Here is a 22035-nt window from a genome sequence, read left to right as displayed (position 1 = left end):
ATTGGTAGGACACAGAGGAAAAACGTATTTCACTTTTATGTTTCGTCCTTTACATATGCATTTAGAGTATTTATAAAATTTTATTGGATGATTACAATATTTGAAAACGTAAGCTAACAAGAAGACAATCCTATCCCAGAAATCACACTTATACGTAAATAAGATTTTTTTTTTTTTTTCACTGTTCTATGCAGCAAAAATACATGACACAACAAGACCATATTTTTCATCATTGTCTGGTAAAATTTTACCTACTTATCCCACTTTCTATCTACCGATCAACAGAATGAACCCTTGCCCTCCAATGCCCCAAAGAAGCTAAAATAAGAGGCTCTTTTACAACATAAACAAACCAAAAGGAGGACGGAGCCTATAGAGATGAATATAGCTACCACAAAGCTACAGAGAAATTTAAAAAATATAAAAAAATAAAAAAAAAAAACTCGAAATTTCAGATGGACGAGCTTAGGAACTTATCTACTTTTGCGTTGTTTGAGCTTGATAGGAACTTCATGCATATTGGTGCCTTGACTCCCGCTAGAGCCAGAATTGAACTCGGCAAAGTCCAAATCCCGTCCCCACATATCAAACCCGATGCGACAGCTGGACCAAAGGCATCGGCCTTGGTTTTGTTTAGCTTCTGCCACACAAACAATATCAGACTTCCAAGGCTCATATCAATTGTGAAGTATGGCCCTATATAGAATGGTATTGCCATTGCCATTGGTAGAGGAATGAACCTTGCCCACTTCTTTGGTATCAAGTCTTTAATCAAGTTAATCAAAATGGAGGTGGCAAAGAACACGTAACATAAGGTCATACAATTCTTTGGTAGACTCGAGACGCCTTCAACACCTAACACGGCCATGTTGCGAAAAAGAACTGCATTAGGGGCAGTGTATTCACCAGTTGGAAGACCAAGATCATCAAATGCCTTGTAAAAGAGCCAAAAGACACAAGGGGAAATAATGCAGCCCATTGTTGTGCCTACTACTTGGCTGACAAACATGGATCGAGGTGAAGCCAAAGTTAGATAGCCAGTCTTGAAATCCTGCATTAGGTCAGAGGCAGTGGAGACAATATTCATCAAGACCCCACAAGCTGATAGACCAGCAACAACGCCCCCATGCAAAGGTCCAGCCCAGGCACCAATGGTGAAAATGGCAAGCTTTCCATAGGTGGATGCCAGAGACCAATCCGTGAGTCCACATCCATATGCATTACAGAAGGCCAAGACAGGAGCAAAGATGTAGATGACCAAGATATAATACCACTTCAGCTGGGTAAAAATGTGCGGAAGAGTATTAATCGACACTACAGCAATCACAACATAGCCTCCAATGGCAAACCAGATTGGTATTTGATCCTTTAGAAAAAGTTGTTTCCTTCGTTCATCGTCATAAGATAACTCAGACCTGGATGAATTTTCCGAGGATAACTCTTCGGTATCTCTTTTGTGTCGAAGTTGGTGGAGCAAGCCCGAGAGGGTCCGAGTCAATACCTTGAAGAAGTTGTACAGGCCATCACCAAGAATTATGGCTATTGCTATAAATACCTGAGATCAATGTCAAAATAAGTTCCCTTTAAGAGATCTTTTTTAGGAGAAAGATAGTATGCTTGTTTAAGATGGAAGATCTCACCTTGTAACCTTCAAGTCCACTTAGGTCGTCTGAGCTCAATTTCTCACTATACCATTGACCTTTTTTTTCTTCTATGAGAGGCCACATTATGCCCCAAGAGATAATTCCTCCAACAAGCACAGATACATTTATTATGTGGGGGCAAATCATCCCTACTCCAATATATGTTGCTGAGAAGTCAAAGTAAAACCTACATATTAACCAGAGGAACACAGTGATCCACATATTACAATATCTTGACATTGCAAGAATATATTTGTAACGGCCCAAGCCATCCGCTAGCAGATATTGTCCTCTTTAAGCTTTCCCTTTTGGGCTTCCCCTTGAGGTTTTTAAAACCGGAGAGGTTTCCACACCCTTATAAAGGGTGTTTCGTTCTCCTCCCCAACTGATGTGGGGTCTCACAATCCACACCCCTTTGAGACTCAGCGTTCTCGTTGGCACTCGTTCCCTTCTCCAATCGATGTGGGACCTCCCAAATCCACCCCCCTTCGAGGTCCAGCATCCTTACTGGCACACCTCCTCGTGTCCACCCCCCCTCCGGTGCTCAGCCTCCTCGCTGGCACATCGCTCAGTGTCTGGCTCTGATACCAATTGTAACGGCCCAAACCCACCGACAGTAGATATTGTCCTCTTTGAGCTTTCCCTTTCGAGCTTCCCCTCAAGGTTTTTAAAACGTGTCTACTGGGGAGAGGTTTCCACACTCTTATAAAGAGTGTTTCGTTTTCCTCCCCAACCGATGTAGTATCTCACAATATTTTATGCTTGGAAACTTTAAATCTTCGTATGTTGACGAAGAAGGAATATATAAAAGATATAGCAATCATGTTCATTGAAACAACACTAACTTAGAAGGATCAGCCAAAAAATCAAAGTGGAGGAATTAGAAATATGTTATACTTGTTTGCATATGCTTTGAGCCCGAACGTTGGAAAGTGTGCAAACCCACAACCATCTGCAGTCATAAAGAACCATTGAAAAAAGCCCCACAAGAAGCTCACAGAGAAAAATCTGCCAAGCATTTTCACCTGCTTCCTGTAAGATCAGGCAAAAATATAGTATACATTAGAGTGACTTCACTTATATATGATTATAATTTATCATATATGAAAGCACATTACTTTGCTAGTGCAGCTCCTCGGGGAGTATGGAAACTATTAATCAAATGAGCAGTTGCAGTACCACTTGGATAAGTTAATTTGAAGTCTATGACCATGATCTGCAATTAATCAGAGGCCAAAGTGATCAAGATGATCATGGATAATGTCAAGTCAACATTGTATTGCATTGCAACATCAACTTGTTAAACGAAACATAAATATCTAGAAATAGTTTTAAGTGTTTTTTAATCACAGAATATACCATCAAGAATCTAAGAACAATAAGGTCTCCACATTAATTTCTGTTGCACTAAAGTTTTCACAGCTTATTTTGGGATAAAACCAACTTTGAAGCTTTAGTTGTACTACTAAACTGATTTTTTTTATAATTACTTTGAAACTCGCAACGTGGCAGCATACCTTTCGCAAGGGTACAACCGAGAAAAGGCCAAGAAAGCTAACAACAAATAGAAACCCAATCATCCATCCTAATGATGGATCTTTGAAATCTTTACTGCCTGATGATTTATGAGCAATCCGTTCGCTCATTCCAAATAAGTAACTTCCAAAACCTCCTGTCAATAGAAAAAAAGAAAACACAAGATACAAATTAGTCTAACACAAATCAGGAATTAGTTAGAAATCTGTCTATGGATGTTTATCATTTCTAATGATGTGGAATAATAGTCTACCGGATTCTCCCACACCAGAAACAGATATCAATCTCAAATAAAATTTTACTTCTTGGAAGCCGTAACGGCCCAAGCCTACTGCTAGCAGATATTGTGCCCTTTGGGCTTTCCCTCAAGGCTTTAAAACGCATCTGCTAGGGAAGGTTTCCACACCCTTATAAAGGGTGTTTTGTTCTCCTCCCCAACCAATGTGGGACATCACAATTCACCCCCTTCGGGACCCAGCGTCCTCGATGTGGGACCCTCGCCAAATCCACCCCCTTTGGGGCCCAGCATCCTTACTGGCACACCACCTCGTGTCTACCCCTCTTCGGGGAACAGCGAGAAGGCTGGCACATCGTCCGGCGTCTGACTCTGATACCATTTGTAACGGCTCAAGCCCACTACTAGCAAATATTGTTCTCTTTCCGCTTTCCCTTTCGGACTTCCTCTCAAGGCTTTAAAAGGCGTCTACTAGGGGAAGATTTCCACACCCTTATAAAGGGTGTTTTGTTCTCCTCCCCAACCAATGGGACATCACACAAATAGCCTTAGTAAACTGGTCTCCTATTTCATTTCTCAGATCAAAGTGTAGCAATGAAGAAAGTATCACAGAATTCTGGACAAATGAGAAAAAAAAAAAAAAAAATTCTTCAATTGAAAGAGGATGGATGATAAAAGCTCCTCTCATGGTGATGAAAAACCAAGGAAAAAGTGCAGTAAAAGTAGCTGATCTTCCAAGGAATGGTCAGAGATGAGATATAAACGTACTTATATTGGAAGAAAGTTTTTCTGATTGTTTTGGTGCAAGTTGCAACAACTTCCATTAGAAGAAACAAATAACAAAAACAAGATCACGCCCATAAAAATATAAAGTTAATTACAAGCAAACGGCAAACATTCTTCACCCCAAACAGGTTTGACAGCAGTCACAATTATCAGACCTCCCATTAGAAGAAATTTGACCATAAAAGTACGCAAGAATCTGCGCTAAGAACGCATAAAAAGAAATGAAAAAAGAACGGTAATGAAAGCTTGAAATCGAACTCTGTTTCCCCGTCCACATCAAGTGTAAACAATAATCTACGACCAGTGAATGAAAATGGATAAGAGACAAACCGCTGAAAGCGATGCCAGACGAGGCAACAACGCAGGTTTGGATGACGGTGTTCTCCTGCCTGGTGAAAGGCTGCCTCAAGAAGCCTGATCTCTCCAAAAATTTCGTCCATGATTTGACGAAGAAAAATCCTAACAGACCAGCAGATACGTTGAGTGAAGGTATAATGCCAGTGGTTAGATTGAGTTTCATTACAATAACGCTGAACAAAATGCTCAACCAAAAACTGACGAAAAAAGCCCTAAATGTTAGCTGCTTCCTCCATGAAGGAACTTCTTGATCTTCAAAGAACTGCTCGATCGACAGTACTCCACCTACTCCCCCAAATCTCTGCCTGTTCTTCTGATTTGGATCGCGTTCACAATCCAAACGCTTCACTACATCATCCTCAACTCCTTTCTCCTCCATAGTGACTTCAAATCGACGACTTAGAGGTTGGAATCAGAGCTAGGAAGTGAAACTGCTGATGAAATGAAACAAAGAAGTCGAATTCACAAAAACCGTATAGATGTTGAGGATGTTGCTGTCTATTGATTCGCGGATTGAAATTTATTCGAGACGAGACAAAAAAAATTGGCAAAATTATACTCCGATTGACTTCCAAGGCGGCGAATTTCAGGGAATCCATGATCTCGATAGTGATAGGATTCGCCAACTTGCCCCGTAGAAATTTCTTCACTTCGCTCGGGTTAATGCATCGACCTCCAACTTCCCGCGGTACAAAATTGGATAGAATGGATTGGATTCTGTATTCTCTTTTCTTTTTCTTTTTAAATTATAAATAATTAAGGATAAATTTAGGCCATAAAAACAATTTTTCAATTAATTCATTCAATAAATAAATAAATAAATTAATTAATTAATTAATTAAAGCAAATAATTTAATAACATCAATTTTAGCATTAGGAAAATTTTAAAAATTTAACTTTTAATTTTTCGTCTGTTTTCTCGTAAAAATATTTTTATCGTGATTTTCGTTCAACGAAATTTAATAATTTTATTTATTTATTACAAATATATTCATAGACGTTTAATGTATAATTCAAAATTATTAAATTTATTAGAATATTAAACGAAAAATTAATGACGGTAAACGGTATATTTACGTGGATTAAAGTAAAAGAATACAAATTTTTTAAAAATAAAAATATTTTATTTTTTATAACTTAACATAAATAATAATATTATTAAGAAATTTACTTGCAATATTAATTTGGACTTAAATAAAAGGAGCCTTAGACAGTGGACACGTGCCTCGATAGCTGGAAACGGTACCGTATTGGCATAATTAAATATTAATAGCTGAAAAAGAAGAAGCAACGTGGGCCCCACATTACATAAAGATGCGTGCAATCCAATGAATATGACCACAGTGCCAAAGATCTTGGAGACAACAAATTAATATTATTATTATTTTAAATTAAATTCCACTGACACCTATTAATTATGTTTTTTAAAAGAAAAAAAATAAAAAACTCGAACTGACCGTTTGAAAAAAATAATCCAAAAAACTTGAAAGAGTCAATAATTTGATTAAAATATTTTTTTTATACGCAAGTAAATTGTTGTTATAACATTTTTAAAAGATGTAATTTTTATAGCATAGTTCAATAATTCAGTACATGTATAAAATATATTTGATTTAGGTTTTTGGGTCAATTATTTTATTTTTATTTTTAAGAAAAATAAAATATTACTGCATAAAATATTTATTGATTTACTTCCTGCACTTTCTCAACAGCAAAGGATCAGAACGGTCAGATCTTAGTCTTTGTTTACAATTAACAATTTACCAACAAGTTTTGGGTAATTAGTTTAGTTTAAAAGGAGTCCGATCTTAGTCAAGTTTTGGGTAATTAGTTTAGTTTAAAAGGAGTCCGAATCAAAATTAATAAGGTCTCAAATAACAAGAAGACGAGCTGATTCACTTTAATCTAGGAAAAAGCCTAGTAAGCTACCAACAAGGTGCAGGTCACGTGACCTACAGCTTAACCTTTGCCTTTTAAGGTTGTGCACTACGTCCCGAGCATTCGCAAGATACCCCTTAAACAGAGTTTGGTGTTTGCTCCTACATGAAAATCTGTATGCACATCGATGAAATTTTTTCCAACCCACTATCGAGTTATGCACTACTTTTCCTCATTGAAATCCATATGGTGGCATAGTATCAAATGAACCAATTCTAAAACTGAATAACAAGAAAATGCAAACAATTAGCGATTGGCCAACAAGTCTTGGGTAACTAGTTCAGTGTAAAAGGAGTCCAAATTAGAATTAATAAGGTTTCAGATAACAAGAAGGCAAGCTGATTCGATTTGATCTAGGAAAAAGTCTAATAAGCCACCAACTAAGTGCAGGTCACATGACGTGACCTACAGTTTGGCCTTAGATACCCCTTAAACAAGGTCTGGTGTTTGCTCCTACATGAAAATCTATATGCACACCGATGAAATTTCCCGACCCACTATCCAATTATGCACTACTTATCATCATTGAAACCCATACGGTGGCATAGTATCAAATGAACCAATTCTAAAACTGAATAAGAACAAGAAAATGCAAACAATCTCCATAAACCCAGGAGATTTTTCATTCTTACATGAGAAGAAAATTGAGTACAAATCAATATAAACAGATGGAAGAAGGAAGTTACACTGCCTGAAGAGTTAAAAGAGTAGACAACACAGAAAATGAACAAAGCACTGTAAACAAAGACTAAGATCAGCTGCGCTTACATCCTACTTGAGGTTAGGTCCTATTATCATCCTAAGCTGAACTCTCAAGAGTATTCACAAAAGGAAAGAAATTCCTGTGATAAGTTCTAAGCACAAGACGTCTGGTTGCTGAACTAGCATCGTCGTGAGAGGAAGAACTCGTAGTCTGGATGTCTGTTTCTGGCGTTGAGATTTCCTTTCTTAACAACGGCTCTCGCCATGAGGGATGCTGTCTCTTCCAGCGTCCTCAGGCGTTCGTCAACGACTCCGGGAGGATTAAACGTCGACGTACTATTTCTTGGCTTGAACCAGCATTCATTCTGCTCATGTAAAAAAGAGAATGTTTATGAAAGATGCACATCAGTCCTTACGCAATGCAGCAAAAGCACAATTTATTGATGTAAAATAAAGATTGATATCAGACAAAAGTATATGGTAGCTGAACGAGGAACATGAGTCGAGCAATTCATATAGTCGAATGGAGCCTACCCATTTCCATGAATACATAATTAGCCTATGAGATGGACAAGAATAAAGTTCTAATCAATTACCACATTTTTATCATAAAAAAATGTTCTATTTTTGTGTTCTATTTTTGTTTCCTTTAAAATTTGCTGAACAATACACACAACCACATCAGATGTTAAAGTTGTTAAAGATTGTTGGGAGAGGAGTCCAATATCAGCTAATTAAGGGGTTGATCACATGTTTATAAGTAAGGAATAAGAACTTATGCTCAAAGTGGACAATATCACATCATTGTGGAAGTTCGTGATTTCTAACATGGTATCAGATTCATATCCTTAACTTAGTCATGTCAATAGAATCCTCAAACGTCGAACAAATAAGTTGTGAGCCTTAAAGGTGTAGTCAAAAGTGACTCAAGGGGTCGAACAAAGGGTGTACTTTATTCGAGGTCTCTAGAGAAGGAGTCGAGCCTCAATTAAGGGGAGGCTATTCAAGGACTCCATAGGCCTCAAGGGAGGCTCTATGGTGTACTTTGTTCGAGGGGAGGATTGTTGAGGATTGGTGGGAGAAGACTCCCACATCGACTAATTAAGGGGTTGATCATGGGTTTATGAGTAAGGAATACATCTCCATTAATATGAGACCTTGTAGAGAAACCAAAAGCAAAACCACGAAAACTTATGCTCAAAATGGACAATATCATACTATTGTGGAGGTTCGTGATTCCTAACAAAAACATGCTGAAATGAAGTAGCGAGTATCAAAACTGTACCTGTGCATTATGACTTTGAAGACCCACAGCTGGACATACTATACAAGAATCAGTTTCTGAAGAGCTAGATTGGGAAGTTCTACAAACGAAATGTCCTAGTGAGTGGTAAGTCAAAAATGCAGCTCGAAGGTTGCCATCCGGTATCCTATAAATGGGATACCATGCCACTGAGTACCTGAAATACCATAAACAATTACATCACTCTTCTTCTTGCTTCAATGACTTTCATATTATTTCTTACGATGTAAACGATGCATTAAGAATTCGGTCACATATGATCCAGTAGACTACGAAAATATAGCAAAAGCTTGTGAATTTTGGTCATAACTAACCATGATCCAGCGTGCAGATCATTCAAAGTAACGGACTCGAGCACGGTTGGATCCCCATATATTTTTCCTCGAAGACATCCATCTCCCTTGACCAGCTGACGTATTCTGATTCAATAGAATAGACATCAATTCAAATAGTTATCAGCTAGCAACCACAAATGCAGCAATTTTCAGATCCTTATATTAAGTATGCAAACATTAATTAAAATCAGCATACTATGATAAAGCTATTGATTAAGGATAAAGAAGGAAGATCTAATGATAATGAATATATTTAAATTGAAGCCAACGGCCACTCTGAGTTCATATTGACTATGGAACAAGTTTTACTTCATAAATTGTGAAGATTTTGCCGATGCTAGTCTTGTAAGGCATAAATGCTGCCGGATGGAGTAGAAAAGTGGAGTTTCTTGGAGCTGAATTCCTCTAATTGGTGTGTAGTAATGAGAATGATGATCATTTATTCTTCTACTTCTTCTACGGATCCATGGAAACGAGCCCGCCCCACGAATCCACAGATAGATTTTCCACGGTCCCATGCCAACTCCAAGAAACTACGACGACTGTATTAAACTTTCCACTCCAAGGTTTAGACCTAGAACCTGAACTCTGACCCCATCTAAAGTCCCAACCCCTTACCGAAGGGCCATTTCTCGGTGACCGTAAAAAAAGGATTATATACTTGGTTATGATCTCTCCCATTTTGTAGTCTCCTATTGTTTCTTATATAACAATAGTAACAATAACAAAAAGTCAAAGATCCGAGTTGAAAACAACGAAACCATATTAGTAATTTCGAAAAAGGGCGTAGGAGTAATTACTTATCAAACAATGGCCTTCTCTGCTGAGGTTGTTCCTCCTCAAAATATTCGAAAATAAGTTCCGACTCTCCAGATAAATTTGAGTCGACAGATTGTTCAGAAAAGTTCCTCTTGTCAGAAGCCAAAGGTTCCTCTGAACCATGAAGCTGACTACAGGCCTGGAGAACGTTGGCATCATCAGTACAAGGCTTGGGGAAAAGGACTGAAAATATTGGAAGTTGAGAAGTTGGGAGCTCGTTCGCTTTTATATCGCTTACACGTGAATCTAAACCCACAGGACAAGTAGTTGCTCCAGAATGAGTTTTATGGCTCTTAAATAGTTGAACAGCCGAAAGAAATGGAACAAAATATGCATGGAATTCAGAGTTATCAGCACCAAATCCATTTGAACCTTCATGACCATTGGCTTTTACTTCTAAGCCATAGCTGCCATGTTTTTCATACCATTGCCACAGGCAACTCAAAGAAATGTTGGCAGTCTTGTGGCTACACGGTATCCCATCGCCTAGCGAATTTTTTGAGCAAATTTCACAACTTCTTAAGTTGGGTCTCTGGCTGATAACAGGAGAGGACAAATGAAGGAATCTTTCGAACTCTGCAATTTGATGAACAGCATCAAATGCCAATTGTGCCTTACATGCACTATTCACTACCTGTTCAATTCTTGTTGCATCTCCACATGTGGATTTGCAATTAAAATGCTCATCCACATCAAGCTCGCACCTACGATCCTGTAATGCGTTTGTATCATGACCGTGCGACTCCTGCGCCTCGCATTCCTTTTCTAGAGGATCATGATTTCCGTCTCTAGAATGCTGTATTGCCTCAATAACATTAGAAACAGGATCTAGTAAGTTGCAATCGACACTTTCTTGAATTGATTTTTCTGAAATACCGAACTCAGCAGGTTGCTTATTTGCATCTTTCAGAGATGAAAAATCCGGTCTGGCCAACGCGGTCGTCAATCTGGAACCCTCTGCCACACTTGGCACCCAGTTTTGAAGAGGTGATCTAGATTGGTTGCTGTGCTTGCTGCGTTCAGCAAGTGAACTTCCTTTCGTTGCTTGAAAGAAAAGATGAGGGACGTAAACAGGAGACTGAGCCTTTAACGGATTTGACTGATTTAAGGAGCTGCATGACCCGAGCGATGTGCTGGACTCATTCTCTACTCTTTGATTATTCAAACCATCGGAGATAAGTTTGTCTGACATCGACCCATCCAGACAGACCTGCGTACTTTCAGACGATTCAGAAGTCGTGCATTTATCAGCAGAATCATTCTGAAACGGAGCTCTTGAACCGCTACTTGATTTACTTATGTCAAATCCCATAGCTGGAATATCCAATCTTTCGTTTGGTCGATTGTGAGCCATTGAATTAGTATTACTACCACTACTACTCTTACTAGGACGATAGATCTTATCTTGTTCTGAAGTATTCTTATTTTTCAACCTCTTGGAAAATTTGTCTTTCAGTTGTTTTCTATTCCCAGTTTTTTTATCCTTGACCTTCGGCGTTTGCACACCAACAGGATTACATATGCCTTTTAACTGTTTGCTAACAGGAGGACTTACCTGGTCCACCTGTGCACAACATCCACCACTGTTATTCTTTTGAACCTTTTGCCAGACAGTACGGCTGTTTTCCTTCCCGGTACACCGTTGCGAACTCCCCATACCACCAAATCTGTTCGTCCTAGAATTCCCAGACAATTTTTTATTCTGTTTAGTTTTCTTTCCAGGTAAAATCAAACGCGTTTCACTAGCAGTACATCCCTGAATACCATGATTAGCTTTCTCTGCTTCGGCATTAACGTCCACTTCATCTCGTACGGAGTTATGATGAGAATAATCATTCTCTCTAGAAGGGGAATTCTGTCCTTCCAACAGATCAATTCCAAAACCCTCATTTTCAGTTAATTTCAAGGTATGACTATCACAGTTAGAATCTGGGGAATTATTATCAAAAGAATCCTTAGAGCAAAAATCATTGCAACAGCCATTAAATAGCCTTTCTTTTCGATCTACTTCCCCATCGAAACGGGTACAACCAGGTGCTTTGATAAGGGGCTGATTTTCAGATCCATAACCATTATAATCCCCACTAGAATTCTTTGTTGCAGAAGGTGGAACCTCAGATGCATCCCCCTCAACAATTTCAGAGGATATTGAATCTGTGGTTCCAAGTGGCTGAATAATCCTCTCAGAATCCCGTTTAAAATCATTTTTACTGGCCCGAGTATCTGACGGGAAAGGTTCTCGTGCCGTCAAACACAAAACAGATCCATCTCTACAATCTGAACCATTATTTCCAAAAGCTTCTAACAATGAACTTCCACGAGCAGAATCCTCGGACGAGACTTCTGTTTCAGCAGAGACAAAATCAGAAGATGTCTTCTTACATTCTATATCCCTCTTTTTTGCTTTCTTTCTTGAATTTTTCTTCCCATATCTCTGAATTTTAGCTTCACCAATGGGGATGTCAGAGACTGCACTAGAGTCACCTGATATCAAAGCAGAGCTGGAGCATGAACTCCTCCAAGAGAATTTGCTGGAAGCTTTATTTGACGACTTAAATGCTTTACTATCCACCAATAAGTTTTTATTCGACTCCAACAAGCTTCTACAGTTGAATGAATTGACTGAGTATGTGCCATTAGAGGCAGGGCCGTTGTGCACCAATTTTCTATCAGCTGTAAACTGATTCATTTGAGGCAGGCAGCTCACATGCAAGCTATCTAGGCCTTGCAATGGTAGTGCAACAATTCTCCAGAGCCCATCAGATTCCAGTGTAAGAATACTAATGACGGCAGATCTGAAAAAGTAAACCAAATAAGTAAATGAATAATAATCAACAAGGTTCCTTTGACGACATCCGCTAAATTGGAGCAATACGGGGAAGATTAGCAGATTAGCAGATTAGCATGCCCCCTATGCAAGGATGACACGCACGAATCGAGAAATAATAATCAACGAGTTCTCAATATTGGTAAAAAGAAACAGAACAATGTCGTAGGTCAACGATTGTATTACTAAAGAATTACCTGTAATCAAAAAAGTTCCTCCATTCAAAAGAAGAAACTTCAGAATCCTGAAAAAAAAAAAATAGTCAAGCATAAAATTTTATGCAAACCAAAAACAAAACCAAAGAAAATAAAATCTTCGTAATTATGAACCTTAATTCTTCTCGAACAATTATCTTCCTGAATTTTTACTTCTAATAACTGCTTTCCTTTGTCTGGAACTTTCTGAAATTCACTACTTTTTTCAAGAGCACACTGCATCGTTTTTTGTACCTGTTATTAAACCAGTTCAAAAAATCAAACTTCTTTAGTTATATGTCCAAGGGCAGCCGGTTAGGTTGTTTACATGAAATGTTACTCTTTTTATCTTGACATTATAGCACATATGTACATCACACACACGAAAAAGAAAGAATAACCCGAAGAACTACTAACCAGATATAAAACCAGCTAAATACGAAAGAAACAATGCAATATCAACATATAATTCGCATACGAAAGAAAAATAAAAATTGACTTAAAGCAAGGACAAAGCACGCGCATAAAAAGTAAAGTCACGGTCGATATTTTTCGACATTGTTGCATGGAATGTTCAAATTCCATGACTTCAACCCAAATTTCGAAAAAGTATATCCTATAAAGGTGTAGGTACATGCTTAAAAAGTCACGGTCGATATTTGGGGAATGTTTATATTCGAGTATTTCGACTGAAATTTTGAAGAAAAAGAGCGAAAGCCATGTACGTACGGACTTAAAATCGAAACCCTAATTTAGAAACTCTAATTTGGCCATTTGAAGAACAGAAAAGTAAGCAACTAGAAACAACAAGAATCTTTATCAAATAATAGTTCAAGAAATCTAAAACCAATTGAAATGTGTACCAATATTTTGATTACGACCATATTTTATAACAGGTATAGGGAGCTCACTAATCTTGGGGAGGCTTCGACCACCCCAAAGTTAGCTTCAAAAAAATTAGAATCCTCGATGATGATCATCAAAGATATGCAGGCAAGCGTTGAAATATCAGAAATCTCAAATTTCTTCAAGGATCAAACACAAAAATAGCCTTGAAATGTCATTTATTAGAACAAGCTAATAGCCAAAAACCCGAAGAACAATCATAAGATGCAATAAGGGAGAAAATCCAGATACAAAAACAACAATACCACATTTCATGAATCGGATTTCTCAGATAAAAGACAACAAAAAGCTGTAGTACCTAAAAATCATTAAACCAAAATTCATATTACCAGTCAAAAGAAGCTCGTTCACGAAGACAGCCAAAGCTCCCAATTAATTGCGAGGAGGAAGGGAAAATTGTGAAAAACGGACAAAGAATCGAAGAAGAAAGCATCCATGGTATTACTCCATTGAAATTAACCACGAAATTACAACCATTGAGGAAGCGTAGTACTAAATTTGACTAAACCCGGAAATATCAGAGGGGCAAAAAAAAATCTCAATTTAAGAACTATACAAATTTAGACACAATCTGCGCCCAAATATAGCCGCGAAATTCAGATTACAGGGGAACATAGAAAATCTACAACAATCAACTAGTAACCACTAATGGAAATGCCTCTCCTCCACCGCCATCTCTCAATTAAATCGCAACTCAAAATAGAGAAAGCCGATAGATAGCTTATAAATTATAGTAACTTTTTACATACAAATATATAATGATTTAAGTTAGTTTCGTATAATAGGTGGAAATAGCTGGCTGAAATTGGATTGACAGGCCATTCCACGCTAAGAATGACACATGCAAAAACCAAATCAAATCAAAAGGAGTGAGCGATTGACTAACAGCAGCGATTGACTAAGAACAGCAGAGGAGGCAACTGACCCATTTTAATCGGCGAGAGAGTCGAAGGCTGACCCATTCTGATCTGCGAGAGAGTCGAAGGAAGTACAGTGATCGAAGAGCAGGGTTCTGGTTTATCTTCTACTTTTCCATCCGCCACTGCTTTACTTAGTTTACCTTCAATCAGTACGCTTTCGAGTCCACTCGATTGAGTTAATGGAACCCAAAATAAATCTATATATAAAATCAAATAAATAATAAATATATTCCAATTTGTTTAGATTAAACAAATTTTTAATAATATTTTGTATTTAAAAAAAAAATCGAAAAATGGTTAGAGTTTAAAAAATAAATATTAGTTAAAAAATATTTTTGAATAAATATATTCCAATTTGTTTAGATTAAACAAAGTTTTAATAATATTTTGTATTTAAAAAAAATCGAAAAAATGGTTAGAGCTTAAAAAAAATAAATATTAGTTAAAAATTATTTTTGACTTTTCAAAAATTTTATTAATGCTCTTAAACTTTTTTTTTTTAAGTATTTAATAATAATGGTACGGAAACTAAACCAACGAGCTTTAATAATACCAATAATTTATTTATGAAGTGTAAATCAGTATATTAACAATTATAATTTTTTAAATTTATTTTATAAGGGTGAGGTCGTTAAAGATGGAACTAATATAATATTTAGAAATTTATGATATATTTAAAACAAAATATTGTTAAATGGATTTTTTAATTTTTTTTAATTTAAAAATATTATTGAAGATTTTAAAATTTTAGAATTATTTTTATTAATTTTAAAAAAAATTATATAGCAATTATTACTATTATTATTATTTTAGTGGGATGCAAAATTAAGGGAAAATGGCTTTAAATTTAATTTATGATGTATGTTTTAAAAAACTCGAAGAAATCTATAAATAACTCAAATATTTAAATGAAAAAATAATGAGTTTATAATACCATATTATTGTTATTTGGAATATGAGATAACCTTATTTATTTTCTCTCCACTCTTTTTCTTTTTTATTCTCTTTTCTCACATGGCCCTATTCTACTAATATATTTAGGGAAGAAATTTTCGACTAACTTTTAGGGAAGAAATTTTTTATAAGGGTCGAGATCCAAAACAAAATCCCCACCAACATCAAAACACATGCTCCAAACTGCCCGTACCCTAGCAATAAGAGGGAGAAAATGTTGAGGATTGTTGGGAGGGAGCCCCACAAGGATCAGTGCTTCTTGTAGGCGACTTGTATTTTTTCCTATCAGATGAGTCATGGTTTCCAACAAAGAATAATTTTCCGGTATTTAGAAGAACATGAATCAAATGGCTATTATCTGTTGGATGTCTAACTTATTTCACGAGGATAATGCGGTATTGGAAGGGAAGAATACTCGACTATATTATTATATTGCTAGCGCTATAATCATGTTCATGTTTGCATTGCAGAGAAGAATCCTTAAGAAGTCCTTACGAGAGAGTTACAAAATATTCAATGATACTAAAAAACCATCGCCAAATAAGCATTTCAGCGGGCCTCATACTGAACAACTGCAAAAACAGAACAATTCCGATTAGCTTCAAATACCAAGGAAACAGAGAGTAGTAAAAGATGCATGCTTTCTTTAAATGTAGTAAATAAAAATGACCATTTTTTTTTTTTTGTAACCGCGAATGGATATTGTCCTATTTGGACTTTTTCCTTTTTCTTTCGGGCTTCCTTGAGATATTGTCCTCTTTGGGCTTTTTTATTTTTCTTTTGGGCTTCCTCTCAAGGCTTAAAAACGCATATGCTAGGGGAAGGTATCCACACTCTTATTCTTTGGGCTTTTTCTTTCGGGCTTCCCCTCAAGGCTTAAAACGCATATGCTAGGGGAAGGTTTCCACTCTTATTCTTTGGGCTTTTCCTTTCGAGCTTCCCCTCGAGGCTTTAAAACACATATGCTAGGGGAAGGTTTCCACACTCTTATTCTTTGGTTTTTACCTTTCGGGCTTCCCCTCAAGACTTTAAAACGCACATGCTAGGGGAAGAATTCCACGCTCTTATAAAGGGTGTTTTTTGTTCTCCTCTACAACCAATGTGGGACATCACAATCCATCCCCTTCGGGGCCCAGCCCTCGCTAGCACTCGTTCGTTTCTCCAATCGATGTGGGACCCCCACCAAATCCACCCCCTTTGGGGCCAGCGTCCTTACTGGCACACCGCCTCGTGTCTACCCCTCCTTCGGGGAACAGCAAGAAAGCTAGCACATCGTCCGATGTTGGGCTCTAATACTATTTGTAACGACCCAAATCCACTGCTGGCAGATATTGTCCTCTTTGGACTTTTCCCTTTTGGGCTTCCCCTCAAAGCTTAAAACGCGTATGCTAGAGCATCAAGTCATAAGAGGGATACCCCAAAGAAGCACTTTTTCAGTCAATTACTACCAAAGATCGAGAACAGATTTCGCTCAAACACAACACGTTAGGACATTATACTAAATCACTACAACCTACGTAAACGTCAAAACAAACTGATGTTAACATGAATTTTGAGATGATCCAGTTTTGGAATTTTCAAATGAACTATGAAGCAGGGAAATGAAGGTTAAAGATCACGAAGAAGACAGCATTGAGAATGGATGTTGATAGTGTGATCAAGGGAATGCAAAATAAATACACAAGAAGTGAAAAGGTAGCTGATCAGCTTATGAGAAGTGGTGCAGTGGACATGGAACGCTCAAACAAGTGGGATCTCAAACGCAATGCAATCAACTTTAAAATTAGACCAACAAAATACAAAACTGTCCAAAGCTTATCAAGCATCGATCGCAGTGTTTAACCTTATTTTCATCAACTTAACTAAGACTAAACTAAGAGGCTAGCTGTGAGATCTCACATCGATTGTAGAGAGGAACGAGTGCCAGTGAGGACGTGGGGCTCTGAAGAGAAGTGGATTGTGAGATCTCATGTCAATTGGAGAGAGGAACAAGTGTCAGCAAGAACGATGGTCACCGAAGGGGAGTGGATTGTGAGATCCCACATCGGTTGGAGAAGTTAACAAAGCATTCTTTATAAGGAAGTGGAAATCTCTCTCTCTAGCTAACGCGTTTTAAAAAACTTGAGTGAAAGCCCATAAGGGAAAGCCTAGAGAACAATATCTACTAGCTATGGGCTTGGGCCGTTATACTAGTTCTGGCCCCCACCAAATTTTTTTTACTCTACTATTAATTAAAAATCCCGCCACTGTTTCTTAGTTCATCGAAAATTTATGGACAAGCATATGAAAGTCAGAAACAACTTCATGGACGACACTTAAAATTCCAAACATCAGTGGAAATTAAAAACTTAAACGGAAATATCATACATAGAGACGACACATTCATGAGTAAAAGAAAAAAAAAAACAAATATATCTTACTGCGACGGGTGCGCTTCTTGTAGAGAATACGATAACCACACTCTCGGCACTGTATAACATCACCCTGCTTCAGAGTGTTCTCCATTCCACAATCTACACCAATTCGACAGTACTCAAGATCCAAACATAGGTGAATATTTAGTGCAAGTATTTTAAATATAGACTTAAACTATTGGATTCCAATATATATGCATATTCGATTGTGAAAATATAGACTCAAATCAATAAACTTCCAGATTCCCGATGTTTTAATGTAATCAAAGTAACTATACACTGATTAAAGGATGCACACGAGAACCAAACTTGAAAACCTAAATATTCAGTAGATTTTGAAGCATGGAATCAATAAACACAACAACCGTACCTCCACATATGTAGCTCACTGGTTCGGGTTGAGGATCCATGAGTCAAACTTCAAAAAACTTCCTGCCAAATAAATTATCGATAGAATAATGAGAAGATGTAAAATAAGACGAAATCATCGATATTGAGTACAAATTTAAACATATGAGTGGGAAAACTGAAATAATACGAACGAAATCCCCACAAAAATTGTGATGATTCGAGATGTTTAGCGCAACAATTTCCATGACAGAGAGAGGAACGTACCAGAGGCGGGAAGAAGAAGCGCTTGATAATTGATTGTGAGGGAAAGTCGACGCTGGTCGACTTAAAAAAGGACGGACTTGTGGAAAATTGAAATCCGTTGAAGACGAGAACCCTAAACAATCAGCCAATAAAAGTCCGCCACGTGTAGATATGAAGACTTTTCCCGGGCAATTTCTCAAATATTTTCTTCTTTTATTTTTAAATTCATCCTAAACACACCACTCTCAAATATTTTATTTATTATTATTTTTTAAATTAACTTAAAAAAATTTACCTACTAAAAGACTCGAGTGATAATTTCTAAAATTAAATTGTTGAGATAAATATTAGAAAAATATATTATTTATGGAATATATTTTATATATTATATCGAAATATTCATTTTTTTACGATTTGATTTATAGTATATTTTATTTTTTTTTTAATATTTAATTAATTTATATTTTCCTTATTGGTATATATTAGTTAGTACTTTGTATCCTATTATATCTAATTCTATTTCTATTTCTCATTTTTAACATCATATCAAAGCATCGATCTTATTATTCTTAAATATCAAAATTTCCTCCTGAGTTAGGGTACCATTCAAAGCCAAAGCGAAAGGCAAACCCTAACTCAATCAGTGAAGCATTTACAGCCTTCGATCATCGATCGTGATAAGTATCTTCAAATTTCTCATCAAGCTCAAAGGTGGCATATTCAAGATGTTTGTATTTTCTTTCACAACCTCTCAAGATGTTCGTATTCAAGATGGCATATACACTCATAAACACAAGTTGAGTGTTATTGACCTACACTCTCTATTTTTACTACTGGGAAGACAAAAGTGTTATTGATTTACACTCTATTTTTAAAGACAACTTGGGTGTTATTGACTACACTTGCAAAGACAACTTGAATGTTATTGACCTACACTTGCAAAGACAAGTTGGATGTGATTAACATACACTCTCCAACATGAGCGGAAGTGTTAAGATATAATATTTGGAGAATATATTATTTATGAAATATATCTCAGATATTTGGAGTATATTTTATTTATTTTCAATATTTAATTAATTTATATAATTTATATTTTCCTTGTCGGTAGGTATTAGTGGTTGACTTGTATCATATTTAAAGGTTATGAATATCAATAAGAACACACGTCGTCGATTTCAATTCTATTTTTATTTCTCATTCTTAACATAAATAATAATTTCTCATTATTAAAAAAAATATATATCTCCTCATTTTTCTTACTCTGGTTTATATGATATTAAAAGAAATTAAAATTTAGTCTCTATAATTTTAAAATTTAGAATTAATTTTTATAATTTACTAAAATTAAAATTATAGAAATTATTTATGAAGATAAAAGATTAAATTTTCTCACTAAATTTGTGAGTTGTATTTATATTAAAATATTTATTTATGAGTTGTATTTTTGGCTTAATTTAGATAAATTATAAAGTTTTGTATTTTATTAAATAATGAAGCTTTGTAGTAATTAAATAGTTTCCCGGGTTATTATCAATTCGTCCTTGCTTCCTTGTCGTCTTGCTGCTTCATGTTCTTCCGTTGATTTTTTGACACGAAATCAATTTTGAACATGATTTTTGTTTTTCATCACAAAACAGGAGAAGTTGTTGTACAAAGCTGACGAAATTGCCTGGAAGCTTGTTCGATGATTCCGCGCTATTTTAATTCCACTTGTTCAATGTCGTGATTCGAATTTTTCTCTTTCCAGAAAATAGAATTTTCGACGTACAAATTCTCCCGTTTCTTTCGAGGGAAGTTAGAATTTCAAGGAGGAATTGATTTCATAAATTACAGGTCGATTCTTTGATCTCGTTGTACCGTTGGTCGTTTCTCGGTCGGAAGGCGAGTCCGGCCAGTGGCCGCGGACCACGATTTCGAAGTCTTGGTGTTCGAAGCCCTCTAATGAACTCTTTCGAGAAAACGCCTGAAAGGCGCTTACCTCTTTATTCCGATGGCTCTCCCTCTTCTTACGGTAATAATCAATCCCCTCTCGATCTTGGCGCTGCTCTGTTCATCTAAATCGATGGCGATTTCATTTTTGCAGGTAAAGATCATTCAAAATTGGGGCACAAGAAGCAATTAATCAGGAAACGAGGCGGATTTGTATTTCGAGTTTACGAGCATGGTAAGGATCGGGAGTTTTTGCTTTCCAAATTTATTGCACACCACCTGTTTGTAGAAATGCCACCTGAAATTTATCGCATATATTATGATTGAATCAGCGTAAACTTGTGTTTTTTTGTGAATCTGTAGTTAAATTGGGGCCTAAATTCTCGGTTACTGCCAGAGGAAAATTGAGATTAGGGGCAAAAATTATACGACAAGGTGGTAGAAAGAACATATTCAAACATGCTTTTGGGATTGTAGAAGGAGAAGAGCTTTTGAAGGCCTCTCAATGTTACTTATCAACAAGCGCAGGACCCATTGCAGGGCTTCTTTTCATGTCCACACACAGGGTTGCTTTCTGCAGTGAGCAAAGTATCACTTTCCCTTCACCAACTGGAGAACTGATCAAAACTCAGTACAAGGTAACCTTTAGATTTAAGCCTTCAGCTGTGGATCATAGGAGATTGCAAATAAATCATGTTTGATTTGATTTGATTTGATTTGATTTGATTTAACCATGTTCATAAGAAAGTTTTGCGTTCAGAAAATGGAATTTAAAGCATCTTTGATAGAAACTTAATGAACTTTTTGGCTGTTGATTTCAGAAAATGGAAAGTTTTAAAGATTTTAGGATTGGAATGGAAGATTCATAGATAGATACAGAATATTAAAGAAATCCCCTACTTTTTGTTGGAACAAAGTGATTGAACAAGCTAAAAGTCTCTGGAATCTTTCTGCTTAATACATATCCAGAATTTTGATGAAGGCATCTTTGAAACTTTAAGCACCATGTGATGCAAAATTTCCATAAGATGCAAAATTTTTCGTTCGAAAACAATCAAAGCGGCGTATTAGACCCCTGCTTTGAATTCTGACTTTGCTCGGAAAGTGGAACTCTATACCGAATAGGGGAGGCGAGAACATCTTTAACCATTAAAAAGTTTAAGAATTTCTCTTGAACATCTTTAGCCATTAAAAAGTTTAAGAATTTCTCTTGAACATCTTTAGCCATTAAAAAGTTTAAGAATTTCTCTTGAACATCTTTAGCCATTAAAAAGTTTAAGAATTTCTCTTGAACATCTTTAGCCATTAAAAAGTTTAAGAATTTCTCTTGAACATCTTTAGCCATTAAAAAGTTTAAGAATTTCTCTTGAACATCTTTAGCCATTAAAAAGTTTAAGAATTTCTCTTGAACATCTTTAGCCATTAAAAAGTTTAAGAATTTCTCTTGAACATCTTTAGCCATTAAAAAGTTTAAGAATTTCTCTTGAACATCTTTAGCCATTAAAAAGTTTAAGAATTTCTCTTGAACATCTTTAGCCATTAAAAAGTTTAAGAATTTCTCTTGAACATCTTTAGCCATTAAAAAGTTTAAGAATTTCTCTTGAACATCTTTAGCCATTAAAAAGTTTAAGAATTTCTCT

General features: G+C 36.3%; 4 protein-coding genes and 1 pseudogene across 7 annotated transcripts in view; 2 read left to right on the top strand and 3 right to left on the bottom strand.

The window, feature by feature from the left end:
• Positions 1 to 131: 131 nt before the first annotated feature.
• On the bottom strand, positions 132 to 5258 carry LOC111802722 (probable metal-nicotianamine transporter YSL7). Of its 2 annotated transcripts, XM_023687189.1 has the most exons (6): positions 4531 to 5258; positions 3161 to 3315; positions 2762 to 2859; positions 2541 to 2675; positions 1641 to 1830; positions 132 to 1555 (listed from the first exon to the last, which is right to left on the bottom strand). In XM_023687189.1, the coding sequence occupies exons 1-6, from the start codon at positions 4934 to 4936 to the stop codon at positions 452 to 454; spliced, it is 2088 nt and encodes a 695-aa protein (XP_023542957.1). In that variant the 5' UTR covers positions 4937 to 5258; the 3' UTR covers positions 132 to 451. The 2 variants fall into 2 exon arrangements, with proteins under 2 accessions (XP_023542957.1, XP_023542958.1); XM_023687190.1 differs by lacking the exons at positions 3161 to 3315; positions 4531 to 5258 and having other exon boundaries at positions 1641 to 1810; positions 2762 to 2854.
• Positions 5259 to 7074: 1816 nt separating this feature from the next.
• Positions 7075 to 14657, bottom strand: LOC111801730. Of its 2 annotated transcripts, none has more exons than XM_023685851.1 (7): positions 14507 to 14657; positions 12811 to 12930; positions 12679 to 12725; positions 9636 to 12449; positions 8815 to 8919; positions 8483 to 8657; positions 7075 to 7562 (listed from the first exon to the last, which is right to left on the bottom strand). In XM_023685851.1, the coding sequence occupies exons 2-7, from the start codon at positions 12916 to 12918 to the stop codon at positions 7377 to 7379; spliced, it is 3435 nt and encodes a 1144-aa protein (XP_023541619.1). In that variant the 5' UTR covers positions 12919 to 12930; positions 14507 to 14657; the 3' UTR covers positions 7075 to 7376. The 2 variants fall into 2 exon arrangements, with proteins under 2 accessions (XP_023541619.1, XP_023541620.1); XM_023685852.1 differs by lacking the exon at positions 14507 to 14657 and adding an exon at positions 13911 to 14479.
• LOC111802775 lies at positions 12494 to 12615 on the top strand (annotated as a pseudogene).
• Positions 14658 to 15853: 1196 nt separating the features above from the next.
• On the bottom strand, positions 15854 to 18564 carry LOC111802139 (DNA-directed RNA polymerases II, IV and V subunit 12). The gene is made up of 4 exons (XM_023686406.1): positions 18485 to 18564; positions 18240 to 18301; positions 17876 to 17968; positions 15854 to 16027 (listed from the first exon to the last, which is right to left on the bottom strand). Exons 2-4 carry the CDS (start codon positions 18277 to 18279, stop codon positions 16005 to 16007), a joined length of 156 nt encoding a protein of 51 aa, XP_023542174.1. The 5' UTR covers positions 18280 to 18301; positions 18485 to 18564; the 3' UTR covers positions 15854 to 16004.
• Positions 18565 to 20032: 1468 nt separating this feature from the next.
• Positions 20033 to 22035, top strand: part of LOC111801374 (GEM-like protein 4) — a 3253-nt gene continuing 1250 nt past the window's right edge. The window contains exons 1-3 of one of the 2 annotated variants that reach the window (XM_023685350.1): positions 20033 to 20477; positions 20556 to 20630; positions 20759 to 21033. In XM_023685350.1, the coding sequence (XP_023541118.1) occupies positions 20408 to 20477; positions 20556 to 20630; positions 20759 to 21033 (420 nt within the window). In that variant the 5' untranslated portion in view covers positions 20033 to 20407. Of the gene's footprint in view, positions 20478 to 20549; positions 20631 to 20758; positions 21034 to 22035 lie in introns of both variants that reach the window. The other variant, XM_023685349.1, reaches the window with a different exon arrangement.

This window comes from Cucurbita pepo, chromosome LG09 (assembly GCF_002806865.2).
Source record: "Cucurbita pepo subsp. pepo cultivar mu-cu-16 chromosome LG09, ASM280686v2, whole genome shotgun sequence".
Taxonomy (NCBI): Eukaryota; Viridiplantae; Streptophyta; class Magnoliopsida; order Cucurbitales; family Cucurbitaceae; genus Cucurbita; species Cucurbita pepo.
Note: the sequence above shows the minus strand (reverse complement) of the source record. Positions and strands in the feature narration are given on the sequence as shown.